The sequence below is a fragment of the Scleropages formosus genome, chromosome 14 (genome assembly GCF_900964775.1).
Source record: "Scleropages formosus chromosome 14, fSclFor1.1, whole genome shotgun sequence".
NCBI classification, from domain to species: Eukaryota; Metazoa; Chordata; class Actinopteri; order Osteoglossiformes; family Osteoglossidae; genus Scleropages; species Scleropages formosus.
Window position 1 is genome coordinate 3216567 of NC_041819.1, and position 13455 is coordinate 3230021.

At 41.8% G+C, this 13455-nt stretch overlaps 1 protein-coding gene across 1 annotated transcript in view; it reads right to left on the reverse strand.

Moving 5' to 3' along the window:
* Window positions 1-12835, reverse strand: part of LOC108942319 (glypican-5-like) — a 129482-nt gene extending 116647 nt beyond the window's left edge. Inside the window, exons 1-2 of the mRNA XM_018765585.2 lie at window positions 12499-12835; window positions 9919-10080 (exon numbers count right to left, since the gene is read on the reverse strand). Coding sequence (XP_018621101.1) covers window positions 9919-10080; window positions 12499-12652 — 316 coding nt within the window. The 5' untranslated portion in view covers window positions 12653-12835. The remainder of the gene's footprint in view (window positions 1-9918; window positions 10081-12498) is intronic.
* Between the last annotated feature and the right edge of the window lie 620 nt (window positions 12836-13455).

Genomic DNA, 13455 nt, shown 5'->3' on the forward strand with positions numbered 1-13455 from the left:
GGAGTATCCTTTTCAGTAAACGAGTACATTTTTTATTTCTTCAAAAGCCCTGCTTTTACAGACATTCAGAACATTAGAAAAACGAGCAAAATCTTTGGGTAAAAGATCAGAAGCAAAACTTCATATTTATATAAGAACTCATTATAGCATGCCAAGTGCAGAGACTAAAATAGGTTTAAAAACTGCTCATGTTATGTAGCTGTCTTGACAACTTAGTCACTGGCATTTCCTGCCACCCGAGAAGTAAGAAAGTGTCCACAGATGGCCTGCTTGCTGCTCTTTAAAGCATCTGTGCATTTTCACGATCAACAATAAAATGAAAAGGACTGACGCATTCGGACCTCTAAACTGATATTCCTTCATTTTATCCCAGAACCTCCAACTCTAGACCTGAGCCTTGTGCTTACAGTCGTCGGGGTCACAATACGTGACACACCCTCTTGACGTTCTCCGGGGAAACGCGTATCCGTATCGAGAGTGCTTCCTCCGAGGAGACGAACAGATCCACGAAGATAAGACGTGTTCCACAGGACTGCAGGATGTAAAGCTTGATGCAAAACAACACGTTGTCTTTGTTGCTAGAGAAAATCTGAAGAAAGTGTGCAAGCAAGCTGTGAGATGGTACTCACACAAAAGAGAGGGAGGACGGTGAGGAAACAGGGCAGAAATGGATTCTATTTCAAACAGGTTCACGGAAAGCGGTTGTGTTTGACTTCACGTAGACCTTGGAGATGTTCTATCCAGCTCTTTAGTCTTGTGGAGACCCAGAATCTGTACCTAAAGGGCTGACAGCAGCCACAGCCACACCCAAAATTATACTGCTTGAGGAGAGGAAGAATCCAAGCAGTAACTCATACCTCAAACAACAATTTGGGGAAAGTACCAGAAATATTATGAACCTGCTGGGTGCCTCTAACCACCCAATGTCCAGCATTATTATCATGAACCATTATTTCCCTGACACTATCATACAAGGCTATTTAGAATCTTAGGTTTGTGCACTGAGCTTATTATAATTATTTGCCCATTTTTTACAGATAGGTAATCTTTACTGGAACAATTCAGTTTAAGTGCCTGGAACAAGGGTACAACAACAGGAGCTGGGGTTCAAATCCAGGGGCTCTGATGGCAAGGCAGCTAATACCACTCACAAGTTTAGTCTCGCATCAGTCGTGACTCATTCCAAAGGGAGACGCACAATGATAACAACTAAATATTAATCTAAGAATTTAATACCACTAGTAAATTAAAGAAACTCATATTTTACTATGATATTCTGTAATTCTTTTTGAAACACTGGCATTGCCAGTGTGACTATAAAAATCTTTTTTTTTTCTTCACTATAAAGTGAAGAAACGCAGCCCCATTATATTCAAGAGTGGATGAAATCAATAGAAATCAGTAGATTTTTTTTTTTTCCCCCCAAGTATTGAAGTATAATCAGAACTGAGGGAAAGCTGGTGCACTTGATTTAGTTAATCTAAGAAGTATTTACCCTTAAATGAAAATATTCCACAAATATTTCTAAGTAGTCATAGCCTGCAGACAGCAATGAGCGGCAGGACTTAATGACTAGATGTGGGCAATTTTGCTGTCTTATTCTTTGCAGTATTTATGTTATTTTTCATCCCTTCAAAGATTCAGGTCGACTTGAAGATACAGATCAAGTTTTTTTGCCAATCACCCAAAATAGCTACACTGAATCCCTGCAGTCAACAATTATGGAACGGTTTAACAGCAGAACGGATTTCATGCCATTTCCTGCATTGTGAAGTCCTACGTCTGATGCTTTTGCTTAGATATACCATATTATATTTTCAGATTTAATGATTTGTCATAAAACTAGGACTGAACTGGAATGAACGAATAAATAAATGCATTAATGCAAGTTAGTATAAGCAGTTTCAAATCTTAGAAATATAAGCAACAGTAATATGTAGATAAAAGAGTGATGCTTCTTAAGGAGAGGGTGTGGTGGCACAGTGGGTTTGGCCAGGGCTTGCTTGGGAGTGGGTCTGGGGTTCAAGTCCTGCTTGGGGTCCCTTGTGATGGATTGGTATGCACCCAGGACTTGTGCCCTGTGGTGCTAGGTTTGGCTCCAGTTTGCCATGACCCGGCTTGGAAAAATTGGTTTTATCCTGCGAGTGATTCTTAAGTAAAATAATCAAGTGATCCTTCTTTCCCAGTAAGAGAAGTGAGTAAGGTTTCATGAGGCCCCACATGGAACTTTAGCTTTGCATAGTACATTTTCATTCAGAAGCATGTACTATATTTTTAAGTTTCATGGCAGGTCCCATCTAGAAATCAAAATGTGACAAACCTGCATCAACAAAAGCTATCTATCTGTATATGTTTATACACACACACACACACACACACACACACAGACTGAAACCGCTTGACCCAAGTGGGGTCACGGCAAGCTGGAGCCTAACCTGGCAATGAAGGGCACAAGGCTGGAGGGGGGGAGGGGATACACCGCCAGTCCATCACAGGGCACCCCAAGCAGGACTCACACCCCAGACCCACCAAAAAGCAGACACAGTCCAAAACCGCTGTGCCACCACATCCCCCTACGTATATATATGTATATATAGATAGCTTTTGTTGATGCGTGCATGTGTGTGTGGCAGGTCTTGGGTTTGAGCCATGCTTGGGGTTCCTTGCAATGGACTGCCACCCCATCCAGAATGTGTCCCCTCCCCCTTTGGCCACGCACCCTGTATTGCCGGGTTAGGCTCCAGCTTGCCGCAACTTTGCTCGGAACAAGGGGTTGTTCACCATGATATATATAGTTATTTACTGAAGTACATTAAATTGTGTGACTTTTCAAGTTCTTTGTGTCCCATGTGTACACTCATCCCATATGGTTTACATGGCAATATGTGAACATACATGTGCATGCTGGTCTGACATGCTTAAAACTGCCATTTATGGAGATATCCAGATATCTATAATGTATTCTAAATGAATGAGAAACAAGATCAACTATTTCTAACAGTGAAAACATTTTTTCTGTAATAACACCAAGAAGTGTTCTCATTTTGAAAATACATTTGTATATCAGTGTTTCATTGCAATGTCTAAGCCAAGTATTTCAGTATAAAATGGACGAGTGAAGTGTGGCTGTTTCAATAGGTAAAACAAACAGTTATTTGATTAGTTAACTAATCTTAAAATATTACAAATATTAGAATTAAAGCTAAGCATTCAGTAAACAGATATGAGAGACACCTGCTGTGGTTTACATCCCACATGAGAAGAATATGACAAAAACAGACCCATGAAAGCCTAAGTGTCAAATTCAATTCAATGTATTTTTATAGAATGCCCTTTTCACACAATGACAAAGAGCGCTGAACAAAGGAATAAAACAAACAAATAATGTACTGAACACTGTTCACAGAAAATCACACATGTTGACTGAAACTGCTTGTCCCAAGCAGGGTCACCGCAACAGAGGGGGTAAGGCTGGAGAGGGAGGGGACACACCCAGGACAGGACACCAGTCTGTCACAAGGCACCCCCACCTGGACTCTAACCCCAAACCTACCGAACAGCAGGACCCAGCCAAACCTGCTGCGCCATCACACCCCCAGCTTATAAACACATTTTGTTCATTATTTCACCTTGTCAGCTGAGAGAATAAAAAGAAGCCCAGTACGCGCGCGCGCGCACACACACATACACACACACACACATATATATAGAGCACTTCCAAATACATACTGGGGTACTTTGCCATTGTGCTGTATGAGAATTACAGAACTGCAGTGTTACCCCAGGGTATAAAAAAAGAGGAGCGAACTAAATCTATTTAGGTTCAAGCATAACAGAACACTGTCAAAAATTGTTTAAGCAACACATGAATAATTTTTATTGTTCTTTTGAGCAACCAAATTAACCAGAAGTGTTGCTAAACAACCACCCACAATGCTACCAAAAGGCAAAGCCTTTCAAAGTGGGCCACTATACTTTCACACGATTGCATTTAAGGTTTGGGTCTGTAAATGAGCGGATAAATTAAAAACTACATCGCAACACATTCGGACCACTACGAACGACACACAAAGCAATGTAAAACACATTATTAGAAACATTTGGAAATGAAGTTGCATCTCAAAGTACGAGAACGCACGGCCGCAGTGCGTGCATTCAGACCTCGCCTCCACTCAAGGCATTGAGAGCGAGCTGCTGAAAAGGCTGGCTGCTTCCCAAACCTTGGCCCTCTATTTTGGGGGAGCAGCTGTCCAGCCAGGGCCGCAAAGCCAAGCAGGAGTGTGTGGGAATGTCCCGGCAAACACTGCTCACATGAATCCACACGGCATCGTGGACAGCCCCAGCGGATGCACAGTTCCACTATACTCCACAGTCTCTTAACAAAGACAGGCAATGGTTTCTGCATCGTTATAGAAAATGTTCATTTTTTTGTGTGGACCCAGAGCAGCAAATTTCAAAAAGAAAAAAAAAAAAGAAAAAAAGTGTTGTCTGAGACTGGCATCATGTTCTGATAAAACATTTGACCATTGTCGCATGTATATTGAAGTATTTTGAATAGTAAATGTATATGTATGGATACCTGCCTCAGTTACAGGACAGTGCCGAAGACAGAGTTGTCACCTTACGCTCGACACACCTGGATTACAATTCTACTGCCACTGCAGTACCCTTGACCATGGTACCCTGAATTGATACAGTTAAAATTACCCTGGTGTGTAAATGGCTAAATAACAAATGAACTTCTTATACAAACCCAAAATAAGTCACCTTGGCTACAAGCATCAGCAAAACAATGGTTATTTATTAATAATCTCTAGAGCCTGTTAAATATTTGTTACAGAAAAGCCGAACACAGGCATCATTTCAATGAGTATGAACCTTTACACTTCAAAAATCATAATTTTGAAGGAGGTTTTTAACAAAAGTACACCGAGTTGAGCAACTCCACAGGGGGTGGTACAGGAATGAACCGATAGGAATCACCAGTGATTCAAAGTCTCTCTGCTGAAATAAGAGCGAAAGCAGTCAAAACAGGGCCACAAGTCAGCCTGTGACATATTTCCCTGTGTAAGATAACAGAAGGCTTTTGACCAAGTGTTGTCTGTATCACACCTGTGATCGACACTCTGGAAACTTGTAACTTCATCTCCTATCTGCAAACCTGTGGGCAACACCAGTCGAGCACACCAGGCTGAAGTAACAAACTGGACCATGCTTATCCGATAGCATTCCTAATCCAGAGTGTAAAATCTGAGCTCTACCACATTTCCCCCTCAAACCTAAGGCCTTGGTTGGAAAGCACTTGTGATGCCTTATGAGAGCATTAAGCCAACATCAACAAAAAATGTTGGAAAACGAAAACAGAATCAGTGAGTCAGACTTCTCTTTACGGTCTTCAAAAAACCCCCAACGTCCCTTTCATAAATCTGGAGCGATACTTAGATGATGTTCCGACATAATGGCATTTACAGTAATTTCATGTTTATGTTTTCAAGAGTCTGAGACACAAACACTGGTTGCCTGTCCACAGACTTTGGATGAAGCTGATGCTATGCAGAATAAGATTCAGGCTTTGACTCTAGAATTACATGGAAGGATGCTGGAGCAAATTCAAAGTGCTTTTTTACTAAATTTGAAAGTTACTCCATGACTTTGAGTACGGAAAGGTCAAAAACCTGATACAGTGTAATAGACGAAAACTATAAAACACTTGAGTAGATCCACACCATAACGCCATGTAAACAGGTTATTCAGCTCGGTGAATAACTACTACAAGTAACAGAAGAGCTGGTAGTGTAGTGGATAGAGCTACTGCTTTTAGACCCAGAAATTTGACCCTCCATTCCAGCCGTGGTAACCTTGTGCAAGATACTCACCCTAACTTCCTTGAGTAAAATTACCCAGGTGTATACAGGTAAGTAGCCTCATGTTATAAGTTGCTTTGAACAAAAGCATCTGCTAAATTAATTATTGTTATGAAGAACATGGAGTAGAATAATTTTACCCTTTTATGGAGGTAGATTGTTACTGAAGGAATTTAAGTTAATGACCATGCTCAGAAGGTGTGAAGTGTAAGGTTCCTCCTGGGAATCAACCCAATGACCTTCAGGTAATACAGAAAGCACCCTTAATGGATATTCCACCTGCTGTTTTAGATAGGAAGGACATCAACAACACTTCCATTGTCCACAGTGATTAATCTAAATACTATCATTAGCATTTCATTATGAGAAACAATTTCTGGCAAATAAGCTTCAATATTACAGAGGAGCAAAGAAAGAAGGAGATTCCTTATTGTGTTCACTTGGATCTATAGTAACACCCTTAATTCCACTTGAAAGGATCTCCCTTCCCGATGTTTCCAGTAAGTTAAATTCCAGAGAACAAAAGTAATTAGTCAGAAATTTGATGGGGCACAAAGGAATTGGGATGTATGTACGGGTAGCATGCTGAGGTACAGAAACCTGAGTGGGATGTGTCACAAATCCTTCTTCCAAAAAAAAAAAAAAAAAACAGAGGACAAATGTATTGTTATTCCAGTCAGTGAAGACTTAAAAATGCAACTGTATTTTAAGATGCTCTTCAGCTTCCTGGGAATTCCTGGTTCTGAATGCAATGGTATGGTCCCTTCCACACCCTCATTCCAAAGCATTTTTATTCTCTCCCATGTGAATATCCTCCATATCCAAACATTGAAAATGAAGCTACATAAAAGACACACATGCATCTTTAAGATAAAACGTGATATAACAACCTGCAGACCCCACATGTCCAGTATTCTGTTCAGTGTTGAACACATCATGAGGAGCAGAAATAAAGACACTGGATGGCTCAAGACAAAATATTTAGTAGGGCACTCACCCTAAATTGCTCCAGTGCAATGACCGAAGTATAGAACATCGTAAGATAGTCGGTAGGGTAGTGGTAAAAGCTGCTGTTTTTGAACCCAGAAGTTGCAGGTTCAACTCCCACTTCTGGCTGTAATACCCTTGAAGAACATACTTACCCTAAATTGCTCTAGTAAAAATTACCTCTGATACAAATGGGTAAATAACTACAAGATGCTTAACATTGTAAATTGCTTTGAAGAAAAGCATCAACAAAATGACTACATGTGTGTAACACAGGATCTGTTGATTCCTCATCAAAATGCAAACAGAACACAGCTGGTATGTCATTATCCTGTATTAGAAATTAAATGTGTTGAATCTTTCATCTGGGTAAGTCATGAGTGTTTGCTGACAATTCCTTATTTCAGTAATTACTACTATTTGATAACACAACTAATGCATTTAAATGAGTTTCAGTTTTACCTATTGATACCCAGGATATTATTATAGCACTAATGGAGGACTAGCAGGTCTCTTTGGGAGACTGGAAACAATCTTTTTCCTGTGATACTGTAGCATCCACACTAAATATGTGAAGTCAGCACACTTTCATTCAGTGACAGTTGCAACTTGCATTTACCCTTGAAAACCAGGACTATAACTGAAAAAGCATTAATTTAGGAATGCGTGGGGAGATAAAGGCAGGATACAAAATATTCAAAACAATCTTGCAGCTACGAGGGTTAACAATGGGCTTTTCACCACTTATCTGTGTTCTCTGGCAGGTAGAACTCCATGGGTAGAAATTACCGAAAAGCCACTGACGGAATGTCTTCATGATGGTTTTGCCATTTTTCCGGCAAACAACTATAAATTAATGTTTTTAATTTAGTGATTAGCTGACACCTTTGCCGAAGCAGGTCATCGTGCTATAACTGCTTCTTCATAGCACCTTGGCTGTTGAGACTGTAGAGTTTGGATGTTCTTCCTGTCTCTCTTTGGGTTTGTCCAGGTGCTCTGGTTTCCTCCCACTGTCTAAAGATATGCAGTTAAGGTAAACCAGTGATGTAAATTGTCCTTAGTATGTGAGTGAGTGTGTGCAGCTACTCTATGTTGGACTGGCATCCTCTCCAGTGTGTACCTCTCTCAGCCTTGCACCCAGTAATTCCTGGACAGTCTCCGGTCCACCGCGACCCACATGATCACAGGGAGAACATTCAAATTACACAGACTGGGCAAGGATGAAACCCACATGCAATCTTTCAGCCCAGGGCTGTGAAGCACCAGTGCTACCTGCTGTGCCACTGTCAAATAAAACAAATAAAACATAACAGTACAATCACGGCAAAGGATTTTGGCACTCTCACAAGCCTCTTATTCCTCAACACTTCAAAAGTGTGTCGAGTGTTAAGGAATAAGAGGATAAGTGTCACACAAACTCAAAGCAGACTTCACATGTATTGCTGCTTTGCCAGGTTGGAACTTCAAAATAAAACTAAACAAACCATTTTAACTCCTATATTTACACAAACGTTCAGATTTCAAAATTTAAAATTTTGTATAATGTTCCAGATCTACCACCATCATCATCTTCAAATGTGTATAATGTTCACTGAGCTTTTCAAACAAACCTAGAAAGACAGATGTATTTTCTTCTGTGTTGCAGTGAAGCATTTATTATACCTGATAAGAGTCATTCCTGGAAACCATGTGACATCATCATGAGTGGGATTGAATTATGGAGTCAAACTAAGGCACACAATTAAAATCAATTCGGGCTAATGATACAGTTGAGAGGAAAGAAAACACTGTTTTTGGGTTTGTGCTGTATTGCTACCTGCTGAAGTGAACACAAAAAACATCAGAATGTATGGATGTGAATCTCAGGAAAGGCTAGGGATCATACGAGACCTTCGGAACCACCACGTGAGCTCAGTTTCATCTGGAGACTTGGATTCATTAAAGGCTTAATAAGATTTACAACCCCAAACGTAAACTTTACAGCCACCTCTGACAAACAGGACCATCTGCAGCCAAATTCATAATTAAATCAGGCAAACAATCATTACTGGGACATGTGCTGGGGAGCTATCCGGTCCACAGAGATGACGTCTTACGTCTCCTGAAGCAAATGCAAAGCTGTGACATTAAATTTCAGCGGAGATTCCCAGTTCAGTAGAGGGAAATTCACTTCACTTTTATCAAGTGCTCTTTTGAACACAGTCACACAGAGCACTAAACATTACACATTACCTAATTACCCATCAGAAGAAATGAAATCTCTTTTGAAAATGTACAAACTCCCATTATGCAACGTATAGTAAGACACCGTTCGGTTCCTGCGCATGTGAAGTCAGTCAGGGGACAATCTCGCACGAGCGGTCAACGAAACTGTCCTCGAAAACCGTCATTTCGTCAACAAGAGTCAACCGCAAGCGTTCTCTTCCAAACTGTGACAGATGCTCTACTCAGGAGACTCTTATGGTTCAGATAATCAACCCTGTCTGATAAGTTTGTCATTTAGTTGGTTTTTTTCGCTTGCAGCAATGTGTTAACCCAATGACAGCGAAGTGTAACCGCAATGTGAGAGTAACCTGGTTGCAGTGCCGGAGTACTAGCAGTCAGAATGCTGAGAAGCAATTCGCTGAAATGTGCTGTCAGCAGCTCGACTGGAAATGATGGAAACATTCTAATGAGACAAAAGAGAATAACACAAGCATGTGTAATGGCACAATCATGACTGTGGGGCATTTCCGCTTTTCTTCCAGACCATCGCTGCCGAACACTACTGAGGGACACCAACAGAAACGGGACAGGGAAAGCATGCAACCACAAGCATTACACACACCATGATCCACAACCCATCAACACAGCCCATGGTGTGGGACAGTGACAGAGATTTGCTATCTTTAAGTCTGACACTAAATTTGACTTTTCTTTTAATCTTTTCAGTAAGCATTCTCTTCGTGGCTTTCAAGGACACCACGGTGCTAAACCGTCCATAACCGTCCCCTCAAATTTTATTTCCTGCAACATCCTCAGCACTTTGGACGGAAGGCACATGGCACTTCTCAGATGGAGGCCTTACCTTGAAATGCTACAACGCTCCTAGAAAGTAACATCTTCAGGCTGGAGCTTGATGTCTGTAATAAATTCTGAATATCCAGGCGGGCGGCTTCTTGGTACCTCTCCTCCATCTTTCTGGTGCAGCATGTCAAATTGGAGGACATACACACCTGAAGATCAGTCCCTGGGGGGAAAAGGAGGGAATTCCGTGCTGATACTGGCATAAAACAAAAATATATTATTGCATTCTTGAAGCTCTTGAGTATTAAGGAGCTTTGACTCTGTCCTCTCTAAAGCTCTACCAATGACCCTTTACTGACACACACTCTGCTAACCCAGGGCACGGACCACTGTACAATTTGTTGAAATTTGACATTTTTTCCCCGTACCAACACAGAAATCATGTAGTGTAAAACTCTACAGAGATTCACTGCCTTGCAATGCAAACAAAACTGAGCAAGAAAGCTGGAATGTCACCAAAAACAAACCAGCATGAACGTAGCCCTTTCTTCACAATCCCTATGTCTCGCTGCCAGCATGTTCAAACAAGGGGGGGAAAGGGACTGATGTCTGAGGTAATTGGTGCTGTTATCACAGAAACGAGAGATGTCAAAGATTGCTCACTTTAGGCTCTACGTGACAACGATCTGTGACGATAGGGGCTAAGCAATGCGAAAAGAAGAGGACCCCTAGGCAAGCTGAGACAGCTGACCATGGAACGACGCCACACACACCATGGCTGCTTCGCTGTCACACAATTTCCAGGACTTTTCAGATGGCTCACGTGCAATTTCACTTTGCAATCAGATGCGAACAAAAATACAGTATTCCATACTAACACAGGAAGATTGTTATAATGGCTGTTTTGCTGCACAACTGATCTGTAACACGCCATGCAAAACCATGCTGAATTCTGCTTATAAAATATTCATTTTTAATTTCGGTTTGGATCCTGAAATACCCGGCTGCACTTCGAAAACTAAAATAGGAAAGAGGATGTATCGGGTGTCCCATGCGTAAAGGACTGTGTTCAAAGAATAAAATTCATGTCTTCGGCCCTTCATATGACTCACGACCAAAACCCTGGCAAGCCAAACACAACCTAGTCACAGACTAAATCTGACGGACATCAGGCCTCAACATAGCCACATTTCTCTCACCTATGAATCTTTCTTTTTTCCTTTTTTTTTTTTTTTTTTTAAGTCTTATGCAAATTATAAGTGTGGGTTTGTCCTCAAATAGCTTCTGATACTTCAAACTCGACCAGCTAATTCAAACACATTACGTAATCATGTCTACATAGAGCAATTCTTAAATTAGATAAACTGATGCATTCTTCATTCTATAGCAGAAAGAAAAGAGCAGGCTAACTGCAAATGCGCTTCATTCCCTCATTGTTTATTCCATCCCTTGTTATTTATTCCTTCTCATCCCTGCACTTGTATGTATGTATTTTTATAAGTGTGTATACAATGGGGTGTGGTGATGCAGCGGGTTTGACCGGGTCTTGCTCTTTGGCAGGTCTAGGGTTCAAGTCCTGCTTGGGGTGCCTTGTGATGGACTGGTGCCCTGTCCTGGGTGTGTCCTGTCCCCCTCCAGCCCTAAGCCCTGTGTTGCCAGGTAAGACTCCAGTTTGCTGCGATCCCCTTTGGGACAAGTGGTTTCAGTCAGTGTGTGTATATGTCTGTTTCTTTGGGTCCAAACCCAGATTCCCTGTATGTGTGTGCATACTAGGCCAAAAAAAATCAGATTTGTATTCTGATGTGTCAAGTTTTCCCACTGCTACACAGTGCATTACAGTTACTTTATTAAACATGCCACAAGAACCCATGCGGCTTAAAGGCAAAATCTGGATTTTTTTAAAAAGTTTGTATGTCCATCACATTAATATATGAGTGCTCACTTGTGAAGACATTCCCTTGATGTTAAGTGATCAGATGACAGTCACACATTATCATTGCGTAACATGATCCCATTATCCAAACATGTAAGGCTGAGATGTTAGATGTTTGGTTAACACCTCAGTGAAAAAAGCCATTGACCAACATTGTTGAAGCAAGTGATGCCAGTACGTTTTACTTGTCAGCCGCCAGTATTGAAGATATGCTGTACAAGCCGCTGCACTTGAGTCAAAAGCTGATCAGCCTTGAAACTTCGGTGCGCGCGCCCTTAACACTGTAAATCAGTCAAACCTGCAACTTCAGTCATAAATTGCGTGCCGTAAGAAGTGACATTTACAAACTACTGTACTGTTGTTCACCGATACCCCATTGTTTAAACAAACGAGTATCTGAACATGTATTTCTTTGTTTTTATTGGCCGTATGAAGCACCGCGTAAAATTAAAATTAAGTCTACAGACTAATATCGCAGCTCTAGACAGCAGGTATAAAAAATATTTAGCTGAAATGTATATATAAAACGTTATCTACGTGCATTATTTATAATTTTTTTATTATGGCAACGGTGAACTCTGAAAATAATGAATATTATTATTATAATCACTTGTATGAAGCGCATACAGTAACGGGAAACGCCGGTGCTGAATGTAAGACGTGCAGACAGTGCAAACGGACGTGCTGTTTTTTTTTTTTTTTTTTTACCTGATCTGGGGGTCTCGGGCACCCACTTCACCTGTCCCATCACGTGTCTGGAGTGGAACACTTTGCGCACCTCGTGGCAGCCGCTCGGACCCCCCGCGGAGAGGACGGCGCAGGAGGCCAGCAGGAGAGAGCAGAGCAGCGCGCGGCCCCCCATGTCTCCGCCGGAGTCACGCGCTCACAGCAGACATCCCTTCGCAGCCCTCGCTTCTCAAACCTCGCACAGGTAGGAGCCTGAAGGAGCTTCGGCCGAGGTGTTACTCATGATGAACGAGCCTGAACGGCACCTGAGTTTGGAGAACTTCTCGGCTGCATGTTGCGTGCAGAGCGAGCGAGAGAGAGAGCGACTGCAGGTCCGGAGAGGAGAGAGAGAGAGAGAGAGAGAGAGACCATCTCATCTAAGCCTCGCGGACCTTCTGAAGGTTTCACCCACAGCTTGATGGCAGAGCCATCTGGTGGAAAGAAGAAACCACGGCTCGCCGAGTGTTGGATCGCTTCTAACAGAACAGTGGCGGTGTAATGGCTAACGCTGCTGCTTTTTGACCCAAAGGTTGCAGGTTCAGTTCCCACCTGTATTACACAGTAGCAAAGTATTTGCCCTAGTAAAATTACCCAGCTGTATGAATGGATAAATAATTGTAAAATTAACATTGTAAGCTCCATCCATAACAACTGCTTGTCTCAGACAGCAGGAGCCTAAGCCGGCAACACAGGGCCGAAGGGGGAGGGGATGCAAATAGGATGGGATGCCAGTCCACTGCTAGGCACTCCAAGCAGGGCTCAAACCCCTGGCCTGCCGCACAGTGGTTGCTCTGGAGAAAAAGCATCAGCTAAACGAATAAATGGAAATAAGCATAATCTAGTGTAACTCTTTAGACTACCAAAGAATTAAGAATGAAAAACAGAAGTAGTCTGCCAGTAAGGTAATGTAAATTTATTTTTACTACTGTACCGGGAAGG